The sequence below is a fragment of the Eurytemora carolleeae genome, unplaced genomic scaffold (assembly GCF_000591075.1).
Source record: "Eurytemora carolleeae unplaced genomic scaffold, Eaff_2.0 scaffold327, whole genome shotgun sequence".
Lineage (NCBI taxonomy): Eukaryota > Metazoa > Arthropoda > Copepoda > Calanoida > Temoridae > Eurytemora > Eurytemora carolleeae.
Genome location: NW_019396260.1, coordinates 131912 through 154155, shown reverse-complemented (window position 1 = coordinate 154155; position 22244 = coordinate 131912). Strand labels below are relative to the sequence as shown.

The following is a 22244-nucleotide window of genomic DNA, read 5'->3' as shown; positions in this document are numbered from 1 at the left end:
TGTACTTTAATGTTTCTGACGATAGTAACTATATGATATTAAAGGATCAACACTTTAGACCTCTAGACATCCTGAAACTTATCAAATTTTTACACAGCCTTTTTGGTTTAATTCACCAATTTTATATATTTTTGTAGCCCTAGACATATTCATTTTATAAATGCAATGCACATGTTTTTAGCTTAAATTTAAAAGTGACAAAATACTGCTTAATTTTAGTTAGAGAGTGCACACATCTTGGTTTGGAGTGGCTATACATGATACGCAAACTCTTTAACTTAAAACTGTTTCCAAAGCTGATTCATCCAGAGAATACAACATTGGGTTGCAAAGATAAGGGAATTAGTTAGAGTTGTTAAAACAAAAATTTTGCCTTTTAGGTTCATTTGCTATTGTTTTAAAATAATTCTTATCAGTTGACATGTTTTATCCTTCAATTTTCAAAAACCTTTTTGATAATAAAATTTAAAAATGAGGACGAAAATATATCAAAATTTGCAAAAATTGTGGACAAAATTTGTTCGTTATCTACTCAAACATTTTGCAAATTTTGTTAAAGGTAAATTTTTTTGAAAACCCTGATCATAAATTATTCTAAAATTTTCCCCTAAATTTGAACTTCAAATTTAATGTTTTTAAATACAATTATCAAGAATTTCTATAAATTAATGTTTTTCTTCTAATAAATTGCAAATATTAAAGGTTGAAATAAGCAAGGTTATTTAAACAATGTAAGCACAGATTTTAACCAGTCTTACCACACTCAGATATGATTGCAGTTACCCAACGTATATTTATTAAATATATATACAGGGTGTCTCAAAAAAAAACTGTGCAGTTGGGGTATTAGTAACTGAAGAAACAATTTTCGTTCAATTTTTACGATCAAGGTGTCATTCGAAAGCTCTATATTTCAGTTATTTCATGATGTGAAATTTTTCTTTCTAGGCCTCATACTTTTTGCTACAACCAATTATTTTAGCATAAGTCGAAAATCGATTTCCCGGATTTTTCAATTTTTCGATTTTTCATGTCTCATTTTCATTCGTTCATAAAGTATGGAAAAATTTAAAGATTTTCGAAATTTTTTTTTGAAATCATAAGCTGTTAGTCTTAGGTTTCATCTTTAACTAAAATTTTGGATCAGCGATTATTACTTTTGAAGCTAGAGCAATCTAAAAATAAAAATATGCATTGAAAAAAAACGAAAAGAGAGCTAAAAAAATATTTGTCTAGCTTGTTAAAAATAAATATAAGTTTATAACCAACGATGTAAGTATACGACGACAGACAGTGTGTATTGTTTTATTGGTACGCGGCACACTGCACATCTTGAGTCTTTTCTTCAGTTTAATTTAAAAATTAACGACAACAAGTAAATGCTATCGTTAACGATAAATTTAGAGTTAGAAATATTTGTAAGAAACTAGACTTATAATACTGTTCATATATAGTAATGTTCCTTAATCAATACTCATTTATCAAAATTGTAATATTGTTCCTAATTTTCATGCATTGAAGTATAACCAGTAATTTCTTTTTGTTCTTTAATTGCTAATGTTCCTATTTTTGTCCCTGTTCCTAATACTGTGTCCAACCCACCTTAAATCCCTGTCCTAATCCTTTATTTTTGTTCCTAATTCCTGAAAAATCCTTTTAATTGCTCCTAAATTCCTGTTCTAATCCTTTAATTTTGTTCCTAAAAGTTAAGAATCTGGTTTTTTAGTCTTTAGTCATTAATTTTGACCCTTTTTTAAGTCTCTTAAGTCCAAAACAATTTTCGCCTGCGCCACGATTTTTTGTTCCTAATTATTAATTTTTTGTTCCCAAAAAATCTTGCCCCTCCCCTCACTTAAATCCTGTATCTACCCCTATTTCCTGAAGTTTAAGTATTTGAAATAAAAGGTTTATAATTTGAAAATAAACATCAAATTACTAAAAATTGCTGTTCATGTTGTTTAAGTTAACCGAGGTGAATAAAATCTTGATCCCTTGTCATCTTTGTTTAATAAGATGAAACTAATTATAAGTCAATAAAATTTCTAATTTGATTCGAGCTGAGAAAGTAAAATTAATATCAATTAAAATATAGAAAAATAAGGAAAATTCCAAAATGTTAAAATCATTGGTAATAAATTTCTCAGTTTTTTACTTAATAGTTCAGAATATTTTCTTTCATTAAAATCTCATTTGTTAAACAAGAAACAAAGAAAAGTCCAACTGTAGCCCTGCCTGCATTTTGAAGGGACAGTAAACAAAATAATACAGTTTTTTATTATACTTATTGAAAGTAAACAAACTGAGGAATGTATGACCTAGATATCCAATGTGAGTAATTTTCACCTCAAGGATTCCTCATTCAAATTGATCATTGAGTGTCTCTACCATCCCAGGATATCCTTGAGGAAATCAAATCTGCAGGTTTGCAAGATGAAAATCAAAGTTTCATCCTGAGATTCACAAATCACAAAATTTCTAACTAATGATGAATTTCTTAAACTTTTAATCATAATATTCTAATACATTTGCAACACTGTGTTGAAGATCTACAAGTTCTGACAGATTTAACAGTTACAGTATACAATATCAAAGGTTTGCTTGTTAAGAAAAAATAAGGATGAAGATTTTTAAACTAAAATTGAGAGGGAAAACACAGAGTAGTAAATGAAGTGTGCTATCTACTTCAAATTTTGCCGCTTCGCCCAGATAATCTTACTCAATCAACTTTAACAAAGTAACATAGATCAATTTTACAAAATTGAGTTTTTTAATGCAGTAAGTACTTGCACTATATGTCAAATTAAGTATGAAGCTCTTCCGGGGGGGGGGGGGGAGGATAAAACACTAACAGACCAAGATTATTAAGAATTAAATTTTAAAAAGTAAGACATTTCTCTTTTATTATAGTGAAATTAATATACCTAGTACATAGACGACAAGAAAATTTTAGAAATTAGAAATGAGAATATAAACAAAGACAATATTTTTTCAAAGTTGCAGAGTAGCTTTTCGAAAAATTTAAAAAAGTCACATCTTTTTTTCTCTGAGAGTAAAACTATTTTTTATGTTACTTAAAATAAAATCAGTTTTTTTACAGATCTGTGTAGTTAATGTAAAATGAATGACTGTAATGAAGGATATAAAACAATGTGAAAGCTGAAAGATAGTAAATGAAGCCTTTTTTGAATGCCAGAAATGAGTGGAACCCAACTAAAACCAATAATTTGATTGTTTCCGAAAAAACAATGATATTCTCATGGTTACGTCTCAGGGACTTTATCTAGTAACTAGGAATAAAGGGACAACTATCATCTTTTCTTTTTCACAAATATTTATTAATAGTTTAAAATTAAATTAAGGTTTCTCTATTTTTAGGTTTGGTATGGGGACTCGGGGTGAGCTAGTGGGGCAGACATCCGTGACTGACTCTTCAGGCTGAATCTAGGCCGAGTTCAAACCACTGCCTGATTCAAGCCTTTTATCCAATAGGCTTCTGCCAGCGCAATCCCACCACATGAATCAGGGGTGAATTTTAGATTCATCTCTAACAAATTCTAAAATAAGAGAAAAAGCAGTATCATTTTTAGCAACGTCAACATACAATCAAACCATTCCAATCCTCAATCTTCCTGAAAATGTATTTTCCTCTTCTAAGTTGATTTTCCATAATAGAAAAAAGAGTTGTAAAAAGGGATTAATATTCCTAGTTTAAAGATTTTGATGTTTCTTTGAGAAAATATAATATCCCTGTACAACCTAGAATCCCCCCTACATAATCCTTATTTACGCCCCTGTATAGGATTCCAAAATTCAAGGCCATGGATTTATGATTTGTTTATATACATCTAATCTGTTACTTTCTCATATATAATGCTAAATAGTTTACCCCTGATTTTGTGTATATAATGTGAAAGCATGGATTTGAATATGATGTCATTTCCTTGTTTAAAAGATCCGACGTTGAACTTCATAAAAACTTTGATGTCAACATTTTTTAGCAAATTCCTTAAATTCCAAATTGTTCCCAAGCTTAACTGTTGGACTGCAATATAGGTTGTTATTTAAATCTTCGACAAAGGTTTCCAACAAGGTTAATAAATTCCAGAGTAATCTACCTGACAACTTCACTGTCGGAAAAAGTTGTCGGAGCTCCGACTGTTTATGTCAAAGCATAGGCTTAGAAGTCAGTCGGAGCTTTGGTTTATGTTTGACATAGGCAAAAATGTTTGTTGGGCATGCAGGTGATGATAGAAGAACAAAGATATATATAAAGAATAATTCAATTTTACAAAAAATAATTTTATATAGCTAAACTATTTTCAATTTTCTCCTACTTAAATTCCTTTAAAAGTTTCAGACTAAGAATATGAAAAACCAAATTACTTTACTCCTCGGTGTGCTAGTGGTTAACCAGGGGAAAGTATTTGCTGACTGTACAGAAATTCAAGAACAGAATACTCTGAAGACTATCCAATGGTTTATTAGGAATGTAACATTGTAATAGTAGTTATTTAAAAAACTACCTAAAGTGCTTGGCATTGCCCCTGGAAATAAAAATAATTGAATTTTTTTAAAAGGGTTCCACCAAAAATTTTCAGCCAATTTGGTTTAGCCATTTGGCCAGCTATAGCTAATAAATATTTATTAAAGAAGATAATTATTATATAGATAAAATGTTGTTTTCCAATGAAGTATTCAACCATTGCATTTTCAAAGATTTTAGAGTTAGAAAAAATCTTTTAATATTTTCTTTAAAATGTTAACTAACCTAGGCGAGTTCAAGGTTCAGCTAATTGTTTAAATATTATTGTTGGGTATGTTTAACTATTAGTCATAAATAATAAATTCTTTTTTTAATTATAAGCATTTTAAAATACAAATTTGTGTTTAAGTATGGAAACTGTAGTAGATCTGGGAGGACAACAATTGACTATAGAGAATGGAAAGGACATTGAAGCTTTCAAAGATACCCTTGCAGACTTTTCTAAGTGCTTTATAGTTATCTCCAGAGAGGTATTTGAGATTAAACTTAAAATACTATTGTAGAATTAAAAGAAATAACTTTAATCTAAAAATAAACTGTTGTGAATAAGAAAACTAAAAAGGATTTTTTAATAGATAACATTCTATGAAAAATATAAAATGTTCAGAACTTTGCTAAACATTTTCAAACAATTAAAGAAATTCACATTCTTTACTTATGCTACTTTAAACAAATTATGAGTTTTTATTTTATAGGTAGCCGTGTTAGAAAATATAAATAAACTTAGATATCCTCCTACCCTGATAATTCTACTGAAGCAGGATATCATTCACCATAAAGATCTATTAGGACAATATTAGCATTTTATTTGGATTTAGAAAGTACAATATTTTGCTTGATTCTTTTTTGTCTTCTTTCTAAATTATAGGAAAACACTATTTTTGTAATAGAAAAGATCTTTATATAATATTTACTTAAACTGAAAGTGTTTGTAAAGTTATTTCAAAAACCCTCTAGAAAAAGAGTGACATGTCCAATTCACAACAATACCCTTGGAAAGTTTTTTTTGCAAGTATTAATAAGTTATCCATGTTTATAATTATGAAAACTGATTATTTCAACTGTGGGTTTTTTTACACAAAAGACTTCTACTGCCAGAAAAATGATATTCTTTCTCATTATTTGTCAGATAAAGGTTAAAATTAACAAGGTCATATCAAAGCAAAGAAGTTCTGGAATCATTGTTTCAATATAATAATATTTTTTAATTTTGGAATGGACTAAAAAAAATTTTTTATATAACAATTTCAAAACATGTACTTTTAGTTTCTGTTGGTTGACAGTGTCAGCATGGTAACCCTAAAAGTTGGACTAGGCCACCATACACTAAATGCCCAGCCAATTAGAGTTTGACATTCAAATTTAATTGTATCTGGAAATCAGTTGTGCCTAGGAGGGCATGCTGAGCAGACCTACTTAACTACTCTCTGCAATTTGTAAATGAAGGTGCCATAAAAGGCTTTACACATTGAAGGGAGGATAGCCCAAGCAACCATAAACCCCATGCTTGACTAGTTAACTTCCTTTCTAACTGTTAAAGTATCTTCAGTCAGGGTACTAAATTAAGAATTGTTACTCATAAAAATTGTCATGTTCTGAACTCCCTCGCCCCTGAGTTCTTCATGCAAAAGATGTGTAGCCCCTGAAGTCGAGAGGGGAACAAGTCAGTACTGCAACAACAAAACTAGTTTTGATTTGTATATTTTACCTTACATTTATACTGTATCCGCCATTTCGTGTCAGTTAAGCTTGATTTTTAGATACATGATTATTGATATTTGTGATTTGTGAATGGCACATTCAGTTACTAATTAGACATTACTACAATATTTCTATATTTTATTTCCTTGTTCTCTTTATTAGATTTAAAGGATGAATTTATCCATGCAAGAATTTTCACGTATTTCTGAGTTATGAAAGATTTTATTCTTCTTGAGCTTATTTGGTCCTGGTTAAAATTGTAACCCTGTAGTAGATCATTGTCGATATTTAAGGATATTTTATGCAGCCAGATTCCATTGCGAAACAAGAATAAAGAAGAAAAACAAAAAGAAGAAAATCTAACAAAGAGGCAATATATCTAAAACGGGTGTGAAATTTTTCTGAAACAATTTTACAGAAGCAAAAAAGTATTCTACTATGAATAAAAAGACAAGTTTATAAAATATAATTTTCACTCCTACCCAATAAGTTATATGACACAGCAGATATGAGTAAAATATGAAACGTAGCAACATGCATGTAAAACAAACACATATTCTAGAAACATGTTGTCCAACTAATTCTAGAAGCACAGTAATATATTTGTGGTTATCAGAACAGCAAGCAGAACTTTAAAAAGATCAGCCAAGATCATAATAGGAAGATGGTTTACAAGGAAGAAAATTGGAGAACAAGAAGTGTAGTGTAGAAGAATAACAGGGTGTGTGCAGAGGTGTGTGCACCATGTATAATTACAATGACCATTATCTATTTAGTTTATTTTATACATATTGTTAAAATAAATTAAAATTCTAAATATATAAACATTAGAAAAACATGCACTGGCTTAGAAGGCTCTGTTTGCATAGCTAAAACAGGACCCAATAGCTAAAATTATACAGAAAGAATAGTACCATTGCGAATCAGCATGGCTTTTTTTAAATGGAGGGTCTATTGAAATGCACAATTCAATAAAAAGAGTTTGTAAAAATTTCTCAAATAACCAAAATGTAAATAGCTTCAAAATACTTGCTAACTTTGAATTAGTATTGTCACGCTTACTGATACTTTCCAAATGTTCATCTTTGTTTACTTATTGGTAAGTTTAATACCTAAGATAGGAAGTTTAATTCAAATATAATATTTGTTAAAGATAGTATTAATTTAAAATTTAAATGTTAACGAAAAATGTTATTAACCCATTAGTGACGAGACAAATAATTCTTTCTGATCTTGCTGAAATACACAGGGTTAACTCATTATACTGTCCATAGAGTAGATTTAAAGTTTCAATTTTTTTCAATGAAGGGTTGTGGAGATACAAAACCTGGCACATTTTGTCCGTCTCAGCATGGGTCAAAATTGACTGCCCGGTCAATTTTGACCGTCTGCAGCAGAAAACGGTCAATTTTGTCCATCTCGGCTCGGACAAAATTGACCGGGCGGTCAATTTTGACCGATGCTGAGATGGACAAAATTGAATGGGTCCTTATCTCTACTAACCTTCATTGAAAAAAATTGAAACTTGAGGGGGGTGTTTATCATCTATATTATTAACAATACCACAAAGGGTTGATAAAAGCTATCATGAAGATTACGACCACCCTACCCCCAGGGGGTGGTGACCATGAGGACCATGGGGCTGTAGTTTGGGTCCTGCCTGCTGCTGATGTGTCTGAGAGACCTGTAGATGAAGGAGGGAATGATCTGAATAGGAGAGGGCCAGGAGAAGGTGACCCAAGATGGGGGATCCAATGTAGATCCCCCCGACCCGGAGGATAAGCCTGAGGATGCAGACGAGGATGACCTCCTGTGGATGAGACTGGGCCTCCAGCCAGACAGAGGCCAGATAGTTCTAGTCATCAGTAACTGGAGAAGGATCGAGGGTCAGATAGATGTTGCCTGGCAGAGCCTACATCAATTAATTGTAGATGCATCTCATGGGCATACAAGGATATCTAGGGAGGAACGCTATCTGAGGATGAAGGTGGAACTGTTGACCCACATGTCCTTGCTGGTGCTGAGAAGGGCAGAGCTCCTGCTGTTGTTTGAGACCGAGGTGGATCTGAATGCTGAATATTAATCTCCTAAATATAAATATACAATTATTACAATTATTGAATTAATAAATATGAACTAAGAGAGTTAATTATTCTGCTGTCAACCGAATAAAACTCGGGGTTTACAACAACCTGGTCCGAGACGGGCAATTTTGACTGGGCAGAAAACAAGGCTTAAAAGAGCAGTAAACTTTTTACACTGAACGTAACATTAGCATAGAACTAACATCAAATGCAAACTTTTCATAGAAATAAAAAAATTTTGAACACAATTTTTCACAGATTTATATCTGTTGGAGTTGGAGGTTCCTGAATTTAAGTCTCTCGCAATTGTTGCTAGCTGCTCTTTCACCCTATTGACCTGTAACTTGCCTGCAACCTATAGGTGATACTCGGCATATCTAAAGGAAGGGCGGGAATGAAACAGGACGACATTTGGTTCAAAATGAAGGCACTAAAAAATAAAAACCTTACCTGGTCAAAATTGACCGTCTTGTCACTAATGGGTTAAGATTACAAAAAAATAATCATGGATTACATATTACATCTTCTATATATAAATTTGGCTTGTCTGTCTGTTTGTTTGTCTGTCTGTTTGTTTGTATACAATAAACTTCAAAACGGCTGAACCGATCGGGCCCAAATTTTTTGTGGGACATCATGTGACCACAGGGAAGGTTTTGAATGATAAAAATAAAAAAAAATGTGTTTTAAAGGTTTTTAATTTTGTAAAAAAAATTAAATTCTTGAAAATCCACGAATTTTTTTTTAAAAATCCGCAAAATATTTTTCTTCTTTGTTTTAAAATGTAAACAAAAAGAACATGTTCACAATTTAAATAGAAGATGGAAAAACTGGGTTCTTGATATTCTGAATTGAAATTGGTTCATTAGGAGATGAAACTAAAGAAATTGGAAAGTGTTTTTCTCTTCTTCTGGGGGGATACTACAAAGGTCAAATTTCCACTTGAAGCAAGCACAGAGAGGGGTTTCACTGACCTCTCCACAGTCTGGGGGGTTATGGCAGACCTGTTCTAAACATCTTTCTGTTTCTCCTCCTTCTTTAGGATTGGGACCATGGTTTCTTAGAGGTTGAGAAAGTGAAACACCCATTTCCTCCTTCAAACCATAGGTTACGCTCCACTTCCCTTCCTGCTTGAAAACATTCCTCTTACAGTTCCAGGAGTTTATGTGTCAACCTCTTTGCTAAATGAGTTGAAGCTACAGATTAGGATTATGATTTCCACCCATTTCGACAGCTGAAGGTCAAGCTAGGTTAACCGGTAGGTCAAAGAGAGAGAGAAAGATGGTAACATGGTTTTAACATGTAAACATTGTGAAATACTTTCAATCAAGCACCTATGGGTATCTCTAGGTACATAAAAAAATATAATATTTTTTAAAGGTAATATTAATAAAACATTATATTTAATAATGGAATATTAATTAAACATGATATTTACTAAAAGGAATATTAATTAAACATAATATATACTAAAGGGAATATTAATTAAACATAATATTTACTAAAGGAAATATTAATTAAACATGATATTTACTAAAAGGAATATTAATTAAACATAATATTTACTAAAGGGAATATTAATTAAACATAATATATACAAAAGGGAATATTAATTAAACATAATATATACAAAAGGGATCTCCATCAACAGAAATATGGAGGGATTTGGTCCACCTACTATTCAAATGCAGTTTACAGGGGAGAAAACAGTAATAAGGAACCAGACTCTTTCTATAATCAACAGTTCAGGTTATTCACATACAATTTGTTTCAAATACTAAATTTTTAAATTATATTTCAAGAGTTTTCCAATAAATGAGAGAACCAATGTTTGGTTTTGTATACTTTGTGTACAAAAAATCAAGCTAAATAAATATTTTTCTTATGCTCTGATTCCTGTTTAAATGGTTTAAGTGATGAAGCATTTTTAAATAAATATATTTCTTGTAGAGTGGGTTACAATAAATACTACTTATCACATGGCATGAAAATAAATATATCTGATATTGCCACTGTTCATAAATACAATCTAAAATTATTCATAGGTAAAAATTCGATATCTTTTATTAGATGGAGTTTTTGAGATAAATAGATTCTAAATTTGCAGAGAAGTATCAGCTACAAACTATCTTTAAGAATGGATATGATGCTCCAGGAACCTTTAATCCACGTACTGGAAAATGGCAGGGGGTTATAGGCATGGTATGTTGTAACAGGTGTCACATTATGATTTAATGCTAAAATAGTAAACAAATCTATTTTAAGGTTGGATATGATGAAGTGGATCTTGGAGTTGGAGCATATGCACGAACCGTTGAAAGGTCTTGATTTAACAGTACAATTTTAAACAAAAGCAATTTTTTGATCAAATTTGCTTAAAGTTTGCAGTTTTTTGTTATGAGGTACAGCAAATATAAATTGCTAAAAATTTCTTCTTTTTTTAATTGAAAAAAAACCATGCTTCATGCTCTAAATGTATAGCAGAATATTCATGCATCATGTGAATGAAATTCCAAAAAATTTTCTTTGTAATTATAGATATGAAAAGAAAAATACAAATTATGTGCATCATTACTCTAAATAATAACAGTTGTTCAGCAATATTTGTGAATTGTATTAAATGCTATTGTTTTTAGAAAATAAGCATGCAAACATATTGTTTAATATAATAGAAGGTCATTTTAGACCAAATTTAGTAAAATTATTTCAGGTCAACCTTTGTTGAATTTACATTTGTTTTACATACGCCAGAATATAACGGATGGGTTACAAAGGTAGGAAAGAAATAAGATTTTTTTTAACTTTTGTGTACTTTAACATTCATGCATAGTAAATTTTTATTATTCGTGAGCTATCAGTTAGTTGATTCTATACAATTGTCTATGTAAGACCTCTATCCCTGGCTTTTTGTTAATTAAGCCTAGGCTCTGAGAAGGCTGAATTCTGAAATGCTGGAATACTTAAAGTCCGACTATACACAAGCAAGAGGGTAATAATCAAATAGAGGAAGAATTAAAAAGAGTCATAAAGCAGTACATTATACATCAATCTATGGATAAAGGGACAACTCATCAGCTGAAGTGCAGATAATGGGTAATGATAAGATAATTTATCCTAATTCCAAAAACACATTGGAAAGAGATGTAAAACACCAGAGGAAAAACAGGGATTTTACACAAGAAAAAGTCTCCATACCCCTCAAAAACTTCCTAAAGCACCAACCTTATCCTACTTCTTGAGCAGATATAGTGGAACCTTGAAACAAACTGATAGCAGTTATAGGCCATGGAGATCTCTTAATTTTTTTTCAAAAATTACTGCAGGATACATGAATTATGCTACAGATCCAAAATGTTTTTGAGAGAACGATATCTTTTTAGCAGAAAGATCGTTCAGCAAGAAAACAAACAAAATGAATAAAAATGAACTATTACTTTAAGAATCAACAAAATCAACTTGTTTTGATTGAAAAAAATCAAACAAAATGGGTAGTTCATGAACGATGAACAAATAAAATGCAAATGTGCCCATCTATACCTAATTCATTTGTATTGGCACAACATGTTTTAACATTTTTGAAATAATTTCAAAGCTCAAAGATGCATCCATGGGGGGCATGTGCACCTATTGCCCCCAAAACCCCCGTAGACCTGCCGCTATGTATTTTAAAATTTCACATTTTTTACCTTTAGTATCCAGAGAAAACAGCTGCATCTGAAAACCTGTCAAAGGTACAAGTTACTTCTAGATAAATCATTACAATATAGCTTAATACATTATTTATAAATAATGAAATGGCTAAGGTATTTGACAAGTACACCTGGATTGCAATTCTAATAAGGTAAATTAACAAACATCTTTTAGGGTTGTTTCCCCCTGAAGATTTAGTTTTGAGAAGTGCATTTCAATTAATCTCTTAAAATATTCTTAAATCTTTAAACTTTTCTTGACATGAATACAATTCTATTTCTAAATGTATTTCCCTGTATTTGTCTTTTTGAGCTATTTTGGGGGTGCCATTTGTAAAAAAATGTCAAAATTGTTTATTTAGTGTAATATCTACAAGTATTGCTATGTTGGTTGTCTCAAAAGTGTTGAAGAATCTTGGATTCAAACAGGTCTGTTATATTAAAAGCAGTTATAAATTTTAATCCTTATTAATCCTAAAAGGACTGGGAGTTAGAATCTATCTTAAGTAGAACAGTTCTGAATTTTAATAAAAGTTTTTTTAATAAATTTATGTAGCACTGACCCTTCCTGATTCTTTCCAATGTCCAGTAAAAAAGATTTTTTTTTCTGTAAATCTCTTTAAAGTATTGTTGTTGGTGCCAGTACTAATGTCGGACTTACTGACATCAGAAGCTACAAAGGTTGGACAGTTCAAACGTTGGACTTACAAACGTCGGACTGGTACAAATGTTGGACTGGTTTAAGCATTGGACCGGTACAAACGTTGGACGGGTACATTTACTTATTATGATGAAAATCAAAGACAACTGAACAAAGTCTCATCCTTTGAAGCACTGTTTAAAACAACAGACCAAAACAGAGTTGAGTTCAATTGTCACACTCTTTGATGTTTCAATATCCCTATATCTTTGCAACCCAATGTTGTATATAACCTTTAATATTTCAACCTAAGGTACTAATGCAAGGAAAGTTATTTCAGAGGTGTACGCATTTTTTGTACTGCAGTGTACTGTCTTTGGGTGGAAAAGTAAACACAAGATTGATATGGAATCCATTTTTACAAAAATAATCTATGAAATATTCTGGTCATAGAAAACTATTATGTGCATTTTAAAAAATTATCAAAATTAAATGCTTTCACCCTCCAAGGATACTAAATGAACACTGATGGGACTTTTCTTTTCTTCCCAATTTAAGATTGAAACTGTCAAAGGTTAATACCAAATTACAAGGTTGCAAAGGAAATTATAGTGATATAAAAAGTTATTTATCTATGTCAAAATCTATGTAAATGTTCTTTCTTTATAACCATCTTGTTACTCTTTCTTAAAAGCCCTAAAATTCCAAAGTAATTATTTTTTTAAGTAAAACAGCATCTTTCCATCTCTAACCTTTTTAGGGTTGATAAATTTAGGATAATAATAAATATTATTTATTTATTAAGATTACAGTTTTTATTATTTGACTGAAAAGTAAAATCACATTTTAGCCAGACAGTGTAATTGTTAGCCTGATAGCGTTCTCTTTACTGAATGCTGAAGGTATGCCAGACTGGTTCCTTATCTCTAAAAAAAGAGGTAAAATCATAGATTTTGAATCTTTTAATTAAGCTAATAATATTTTAGTTTGAAAAAAAATGTCCAGTATTTTTTTAATGCTTTCCAATCTTATTTCAATTTTTTAAAAGTGGACCCCCCCCCAGGGTCCTACACTCCAAAAGGAGGAAAAAGCCCACCTTTTTTATTATTGATTTAAAAAATCCAAAAATTTCTCAAAATTTGTCAAATAGTCATGCAACACACCTTAAATTAATATCAATATACAACCAAAACAACAAAATGAGTAGATCATTAATTGTAGTACTAATGTAAATATATAGCTGTCCATTTTGAATTTTAATAATTTTTTTCAGTGTATTCTGGAAGTATAATGCTGATGACTTGGGCATTAGCATGTTCACTCTTAACATTTGGATTTTCTAGCAACTTAAGGTTAAAATTAATATTCATATTAAATAAATTATCCATCATTTTTATCAATGCTCATGCATATGTTTTTAAATATTTTCTTCCATTTTTTTTTACAAGAACCTTTATTGATTTTTTCAGGTTTGTCGACTTGTTGTCAAAAGAGGACTTATATCTGACTTTTTAAGTTGACTTTAAGTCAACTTTTTCTAAACTTGTTTTAAACTACTATTCTATATGAGTTTTGTTTAATATGATTGAACTCAAATTAAAAATCCTGTTGGTTAATTTAAAAAATAACTGTCCCATGTTAACAATGTCAAGTCCTAGTTTTAACACTCTAACTATGTGCCAAATTTGGTTTCATCTAAAAATCAACATTATAAAAAGGTACTATGCAAGCATAATTCATGTTTTGAGTTAATTCATAGGGCAATACTACTGTCCCCATCTTATGAACCGTTTATGGATTCATCATTCCAAATTGCAGAGAGGGGAATGGTAAATATCTTTTTATTGTAATTATGATGATTTACTTTTCTCATAAAGAATGTTTAGACTCTTGTTTGGAATACAAAATACAATGCAATACTTGACTACATGAGGTCATCTCCTAATCCATCTGTTTCTGAAATTATGAAAACTATTGTATATGTTACTTCTGAGGTATTTTCCAGTACAATTTTTACATTAGATGGTTTAATTTCAAATTTCAACTGTACCTAGGATGATGTATCGGAGATTATTGCTGAAAAAGGATTGAAAAATTTAGTTTTCTATACTAATGTAAGTTTTAAATTTGTTACATATATACTGCTGAAAAAGGATTGAAAAATTTAGTTTTCTATACTAATGTAAGTTTTAAATTTGTTACATATATACTGCAAGTTTTTTAAAGATACATATGTTCACTGAAAGAATACATAGAGCTGAATTAAATCAATTGTTGTTAACTCTGAAAAGTAATTGTTAATTAGCAAATGTTTTAAGAGCCTAATAATTTTCTGGTATTGGTGTAAATATTAACCAATAAGCCAGTTGAGAAACAGTTTGATTCTAACTAATGATAAAGAATAATATAATTATTTAGGAACTCATACCAGATATACCATTCAAAGAATACGAGAGTAAAGTATGAAATAGAACTTTTATCTATATGTTGAATTTTACTTTTAAGTCATTATATTGCTGCAAAATTTACTATTTTTTGTTAATGAATTTTCTTATTTAATAAATTTTTTTGACTAATTCAGTCAATCCTTAAAGTTATTCTCAAAATGCATTAAATTAAAGTTATTTATATTTTTTTTCTAGGAAGTAATATCTTCAAAGGGTTCAGGACATGTTATTCAAAAAAACTCTAAATGGCAAGAAATTATTGAATATCACATCTTAATTGGGCTTCAGGTGATACATTTCTATATAGCGAATCATCAATACTGCCACTAAAATGATTTGTCATATTTAATCTGTCCTTATAAATGGATCCTTGTTATAATGCATCCATATAAATGCATCCTATTATGTGCATCATCATTAGTACATCCTTGTAAATGCATCCTTGTGAGTGCATCCTTATTTGTGCGTCCTCATTTGTACATCCTTTTAAGACAATCTTAAATCATAAAACAAAACCATTATTATTTCGAAGTAGGCTCTATACAGAGTAGTTGATGTTGAAATAAAAAATCATTGAAGAGAACAAATTATATATGTGTAGCTTACACAGAAATTTTCATACATTTGGATTGAAAAATAGAGATCTGAGAGCATATTTACTGCATGTTCTTATCCTTCTACTCTTTTATCTCATTCTTCTTGTCCTTTTGTCATGTACGCATCTTTCTCATCCTTTTCACCCTTCTCCTCCTGTCTTTTTGTACTTTTTTAATTATTCTCATCCATTTCATCCTGCAATAATACAGTTTATCTTTCAAATCCTTCTCATATGTCTTTCATCTCATCCTTCTCACCCGTCTTACCCTCCCTAGTTTAAGGCAGCTATGTGGAACTGTTTGGATTAAAACATGACAGTACTAAAATAATAGAGTTTGGAGTTTCTATATGCTTCTCTTCATATCTTGAAAATAAATATTGCAGCCTGAAAAACAGTAAAAAGTAAAAACCTAGGAATCTTCTATGGGAGTCCCTTGATACCCTCCCATCCTGACCTACTCAAAACTTCTCCCTTCTCCACCTTAACCCTTCATTTTTGTAATAAGCAGCATTTGAAATTGATTTCTTGGTGGACAGATGTTGTAAGCTTCATTTTCAAGACCACTAGGAGAAACTGGGATATGGACATACAACTCAGAGTACAAAATGAAATTGGAACAATTGCCAAAACTTTCTCCCACCCAGGCCGCCCTCTCCCTTCCCCCACACCCCCGCCCTTCTGTGCCAAGTCAACTGCAATAAATCTGATGCAGAAATGAGTCAGCTAAAACAGAATTTGCTCAAGAAGATAGGGATGAATAAAGACAGATTCATTTTACAGAAACTTTTTATTTATTTTAGATTTTTAAAAAGATTTTACAATAGAGATGTCAACATTTTAATTTTTCTAGATTTTAGCTTTCGTTGCGATAGTGTTCATCAAAAGTATTAACGTTTGAAACTATGTTGCACATTGTGAAATTTTATCACATAGAGTAACGGTACGTAATGAATTTTCTGCACTTGAATATCTTATACAACGTTAAGCTTTAGTAAATGTTAGTGAAAAAACAGTAAGCTCCGTTATGCTTTTGCAATTCCCGTTTTAAAAAACTTTCCGAACATTGCGTTAAAGTTTTAGTAATATAAACACAATTTTTTAACGTTCCACTTTCATGCAAGGTAAATATTTTCAGAGACCTTACGTTACACTTTCACTTGGTTTAAGATCTAAAAGATGTCATTGGGGCATAGTTCTGTATGTTACAATGCATTTCAGTGCAAAGAATATTTTTTGTTAACATTACGTTTTATCTTAACTTTTCCAATATAAATTCTTTTAATTACTTTTAGAAATTTTACTAAAATGCACCTTTTCTTATGTTACAATTTATCAAAACGTTATTGTGAAAACTTTTTTGTTGCATTTTTTTACAACTGACAATCAAAACTGTTTATTTGTTTTGTTTTTAAGAAAGATTTGAAAAAATGTTCTATACAATGCGTTGTATTAAAATGTATAAGCCTTAATGCTTCTAACGTTACACTATATTAAATTAATATTGTTTCTAAATGAAAGCATTGCAAGATTTTTTCTGTGATAATTACATTTTTTTACTCACCCTGTATGTTGCTGTTGTATTGTTAACCTCTTTAGAGAATGTGTAGAAGAATATGCATTTTGCAATACAAAGATGTTATAATATTATTATTTTTAATGATTTTTAAAATTTGTAAATGAAAGTTTTTAGCATTAAACTTTCAACTCAAAGTGTGTCTTTAAGGGACTAGAGAAGAGACGTAATTTCAAGTGACCTTCCATTTATGGAGTGGGATGTCCAGTAGGGGTGATCAATTTTGGAATAAAGCAAACTGCCCACCGGAAGTCCTGCGTTTTCACCATACGGCCACAAATAAATTTTAATTTTTTATTTTCATGTTATACATCATTTTCTTGAAAATTCAATGCTAAATTCAAATCTGAAAAGCGTTTAAAAAAATTGAAAATTGAGTGAGTCAGAGCTTAAAACTTTTTTTGATTTTTATATATTTAAAAATGGTTTTCGAACCTGAATTCAGCATGAAATTTCCACATTATTGTAATGTAGCGTACAAAAACATACATTTTACGTTACGTTACACTATCGTTGACATCTCTATTTTACAACATGTGAGAAGGTTCCAACATTTTAAAACTTTACTCTGTAGAATTTTGTTTTTTTAAACATGCAAATTTGTTATTCTGAAGAAATTATAAGGCAAAAACAAATGTTTTGGGGTTTATAAAAGGGTAGTTTTTGGTTTTGTTTTTACCTTATATTTTCAACTATGATAAAAAAATTGTATGTTTTATAAAAGCAAACTTCTACAGAACACAATTTTAAATCGTTGGACCCTTCTCAGAATGTCGTGAAACCCTTTAAAAGTTAAAACTACTTAAATTTTCCGTAAAACAAATTTAGCTGTTGTCCATCACTAGAAACAGAGTGAGTGTCCAAAAAATCAGTATCAGAATCAGGGTCAGTCATCAAAAGAAAAAAAATTAAAGGAAGAAGGAGAGAAACGATGACAAGAGGGAAAATAAAATAATAATTGTTCTGTATGAATTATATCCTAATCTTAAAATTAAAAATTAAAAATAATAAATTGTGAAAAAATTTCATGTTCTGAAAGCTATTTAAAACTATCTTTTAATTATACTTTAAATTTATCTTTATCCTGAGAATCACTAATCCCTGCTTAATCCTTTCTAATTTGTTTGCTTTTAATGTAGCATATTTTATCTAAATTATTTTCTTTTTATTTATCTAAAATTTTATTTATAAGTACATCCTCATTACTGTATCCTTCTAAGTGCATCCTCATTAGTCAAGACTCATAAGTGCATCTTCTACATTATGGACATAACAGATTAAAACAATTCATATGTTCATCAAGGGCATAATTATATGCAAGATTAAAAGTTTTAAATAAAATATTTAAAAATTACTTCTCATACATAGTAAACATTTCCCAATATACTCTAACCTTTTTGCACTGATGTATTTTCATTCATATATTTTCATTACTATTTAGGCTAGTTTTGAGACATTTGTAAAAAGAAAAACAAACGATTTATTTATAGAAAGCAAAGTTGAAAAGGAAGAAATGGATGAATTGGTAAGTTTAAAGTGAAAGAATTTTAAAAATGTCACATTTTTCAACCCAAATATAAATATTATTTGCATAGGAAAAGCTAAAAATTAATCATTTGGCCTCTGCATTTATTATTCTCGGAGTTGGACTTGGAATTTCTACCCTAGGAAAAAATGGATTTTTATTTTGATTCTTGAAATGATGGCACAGGTTCGTTTAATGTCCCAATAGCAAAAATAAAATATAGTAAATCATGTTTTTTGAGAATTTCCTAACAAAATTATCAAAATGCAGGTAAAATCCATATTCTTTAAAATTTTTATGTAAAAAGCAGAATAACAATAAAAATTTTTGGGGTGCAAGGAACTAATTAAGTAATCCATTTTTTTCTAAGTATGTTTAATGGAACTTGTCTACTTTAAGAAGATCTTCTATATGTAAATTATAGATTTTTGAAATAAATGAAAATTATTGTTTTTATATCCTGTATCTTACCTACTTAGGGGAAAGATTTTAGAAATAAATGGAAGTTATTGATGTTATATCCTATATCTTCACAACAGAACCTTATACCTATTTAGTGGATAGATTTTAGAAATAAATTGAAATTATTGTTTTTAGAACCTTATATCTACTTAGGGGATAGATTTTAGAAATAATTGGAAATTATTGTTTTATATCTTGAATCTTCACAACAGAACCTTATACCTACTTAGAGGATAGAATGATTTTAAAAATTAATGGAAATTATTGTTGTTATATCCTATATCTTCACAACAGACCCTTATACCTACTTAATGTATAGATTTTAGAAATAAATGGAAATTATTGTTGTTGTATCCTATATCTTCACAACAGACCCTTATACCTACTTAATGTATAGATTTTAAAAATAAATGGAAATTATTGATTTTATATCCTGTACCTTAGCAATAGAACCTTACACCTACTTAGTGGATAGATTTTAGAAATAAATGGAAGTTATTGATGTTATATCCTGCATCTTCACAACAGATTCTTATACCTACTTAGAGGATAGAATGATTTTAAAAATAAATGGAAATTATTGTTGTTATATCCTATATCTTCACAACAGAATCTTAAACCTATTTAGTGGATAGATTTTAGAAAACAAAACTCTACAGAGGTTTGGCCCATCACCATCACTGAATTTTAAAACAAAACAATGAATGGTTGACATATCCAAGTATAAAAATTTTCTATTGAATCCTAAACAGGAGGGGGGGGGGGTGTCAAATGCCCCCCTCCCACTAGTATTATGTCCTAGCACTCTCGTTTTTGACAATACAATAAATTTTGACGAGTAATTTGCAAACTTGTTCTTTGAAAATGATAGTATGTAGTTCCACTGGCCTTTCATTGCTTCATAATCATTTTATAACAATTTATTTTCAAATTAAATTTTTTTTCAACAAAAAGAGCAGTGAATTTTTTTTAAACTATTGTATCTTATTTTTATCTAATTATACATCTAGGCATTCTATTCTCTTGTAGACAAGGAAAAAATGCTTCTTACTCATAATAGAAAGTTACTGTTTGTGAGTAAATATAAGATGTATTTGCAGTATTTAAGAATATCTGACTCAACAACTGTTGAAGGTTATGCTTCAAGCAAAATTTCTTCAATATTCTTACAGGATGGAAAAATAAAAGTCTAGGTGAAATAAGCAAGAGCTTGCTAAATTACTGGTTAACATTTCTTCTTAAATTTTCAAAACTGTTTTTAAACACTATCTAATTTTACTTTTATATTTTAGCTCCATATTACCCTTAATTTTTTATTTTAGTATTTATCTTAATTAAACTGATTACATCAAAAACATACAGCAAACTTTGACAGACAAGAATTTTAAAAAAACCAGAATGATTGCTTAAAAACTAGCCAAAAAAAAGGAATTCTTTTTGTTGGGTTTTTCTTTGATTTTTAAATTAAAAGAATCCAGTTCAATCTTACATCTGAAATAAAGAAAAGTCTCCTGATTTTATTTTTAATCACTATTTTTAAAGTTAGGCGTACCAAACGATATAGATCAGCTGACCAAGGATGAGCACTGGTCCCTACCCTGAACCAACTCCACGAGTAATTAACAGTAAAAAAGTTTAAAGGCGACCCCCCCCTCTGGAACTAAAAAAAAATTAAAATTATAGGACTAAAAAGAAAAATAACTGTAGTAAAGAAGAAAATTGTTGTTTATTTAAGAAAAATACTAAATTTCTTAATTTTATGTGACGAAAAAATCCTGTGCTCTCGTCTTGATCCAAACTCAACTAGCGGTCAAGTATTTAATTGATTGATTGATTGATTGGTTAAGAGATAGAACTTCTAAAAAATCATAATCTTAATTTAAACTTAACTTAGTCCAACTAGGGGTGGGTTGACTGCTTGATTAATTGATTGATCAATGAATTGAGGAATGTATAGATCTTCGGAATAACTGATATTTTCAACTTTCAACTCCACCGTTGTTTAGAATTATACCTAATCTCAATCCAGCTCGAAATAAGGAATTGATTAGTTAAAAATGATAAACAAAATTCCTAAAAAGAGAAAATGATTTTTTGTCTATTATATAAAGCTTGTAAAACCTCAAGTTTTAATTCTAACTATGTTTATCTAAATAAGTAATTATTGACGATAAAGATATAATTGGACTTGAATCTGGGAACTAATTAGCCTGTGTACCTATCATAAATTATTGAGATTCAAGGCTAAACAACCCTGTGTAAAAGATCGTAGAAACAACTAAAACTTCTAGAACCATCTAGAAGAAAAGATGCATGCAAAGAATATGTGGGTCAGAGAACCTTTTTCTCAAGAAAGTTCTAGAATAAACAAACTACCAAGCAGCGCAAAAAACAAGCTAGACATTTTGGAGAACGTTCTAGAACAATCTACCATGGTTTACTATAAAAAGCCAAGACAGACCCTGACTCGGGTTAGTTAGTTGGAATTTGAATCCTAGATCTTCGCTCTCAGATCTGTATATATCGTAAAATGACCCTGTGATTTTGCAGTGTATCTTTGAAGAGACAAATTGGAAAATCTAGGTAATAAATCATTTTATTTGTAACTATTCGTTTGGTCAATATCCGTAATTCTTGTTTATCTATTCATCCTAAACTGATTCATAGCCCAGCTAACATTAAATCTTCGCCAGAGTTGGTTTTCCGCCGTCGTAAATGCGATGGCGGGGGGTACACTGTACCGCAATAGTATATACTATATGTCCCCGCCATAGTGCAATTGTCGCAGTTTCGATGGCGGGGAATTCTGAACCTCTGTAGTAGAAACAAAATTTTCCCCGCCATAGTATAATTGTCGTATATACGACTTCGGAAATTCTGAACCGCTGTAGTATATATACAAAATTTTCCCCACCATAGTACATCTGTCGTATATACGACTTCGGAAATTCTGAACCGCTGTAGTATATACAAAATTTTCCC

At 30.2% G+C, this 22244-nt stretch overlaps 2 protein-coding genes across 4 annotated transcripts; both read left to right on the top strand.

Annotated features, from left to right (window-relative positions):
* The first annotated feature begins 4344 nt into the window (after window positions 1-4344).
* On the top strand, window positions 4345-5560 carry LOC111699586 (uncharacterized). The gene is made up of 4 exons (XM_023470290.1): window positions 4345-4485; window positions 4773-4814; window positions 4893-5013; window positions 5239-5560. Exons 1-4 carry the CDS (start codon window positions 4367-4369, stop codon window positions 5341-5343), a joined length of 387 nt encoding a protein of 128 aa, XP_023326058.1. The 5' UTR covers window positions 4345-4366; the 3' UTR covers window positions 5344-5560.
* Window positions 5561-6752: 1192 nt separating this feature from the next.
* On the top strand, window positions 6753-18966 carry LOC111699568 (glutamate receptor U1). 3 transcript variants are annotated; one of them, XM_023470269.1, is made up of 18 exons: window positions 6986-7343; window positions 9964-10077; window positions 10279-10373; window positions 10436-10530; window positions 10594-10649; window positions 11039-11102; window positions 12021-12059; window positions 12132-12169; window positions 12380-12446; window positions 13508-13595; window positions 13931-14009; window positions 14417-14486; window positions 14544-14651; window positions 14712-14771; window positions 15076-15117; window positions 15300-15392; window positions 18717-18800; window positions 18871-18966. In XM_023470269.1, the coding sequence occupies exons 1-18, from the start codon at window positions 7204-7206 to the stop codon at window positions 18964-18966; spliced, it is 1428 nt and encodes a 475-aa protein (XP_023326037.1). In that variant the 5' UTR covers window positions 6986-7203. The 3 variants fall into 3 exon arrangements, with proteins under 3 accessions (XP_023326038.1, XP_023326037.1, XP_023326039.1); XM_023470270.1 differs by lacking the exons at window positions 6986-7343; window positions 10279-10373 and adding an exon at window positions 6753-6977; XM_023470271.1 differs by lacking the exons at window positions 6986-7343; window positions 10279-10373 and having other exon boundaries at window positions 9992-10077; window positions 10399-10530.
* The last annotated feature ends 3278 nt before the right edge of the window (window positions 18967-22244 follow it).

Coding starts and splice junctions, on each gene's coding strand:
- LOC111699586 (XM_023470290.1), top strand. CDS start 4,367: ATGAAAAACCAAATTACTTTACTCCTCGGTGTGCTAGTGGTTAACCAG. Junction 4,486..4,772: donor ACTATCCAATGGTTTATTAG/GAATGTAACATT, acceptor TAACTAACCTAG/GCGAGTTCAAGGTTCAGCTA. Junction 4,815..4,892: donor TGTTTAAATATTATTGTTGG/GTATGTTTAACT, acceptor TTTGTGTTTAAG/TATGGAAACTGTAGTAGATC.
- LOC111699568 (XM_023470269.1), top strand. CDS start 7,204: ATGCACAATTCAATAAAAAGAGTTTGTAAAAATTTCTCAAATAACCAA. Junction 10,078..10,278: donor TTCTATAATCAACAGTTCAG/GTTATTCACATA, acceptor TATTTCTTGTAG/AGTGGGTTACAATAAATACT. Junction 18,801..18,870: donor AGGAAGAAATGGATGAATTG/GTAAGTTTAAAG, acceptor TTATTTGCATAG/GAAAAGCTAAAAATTAATCA.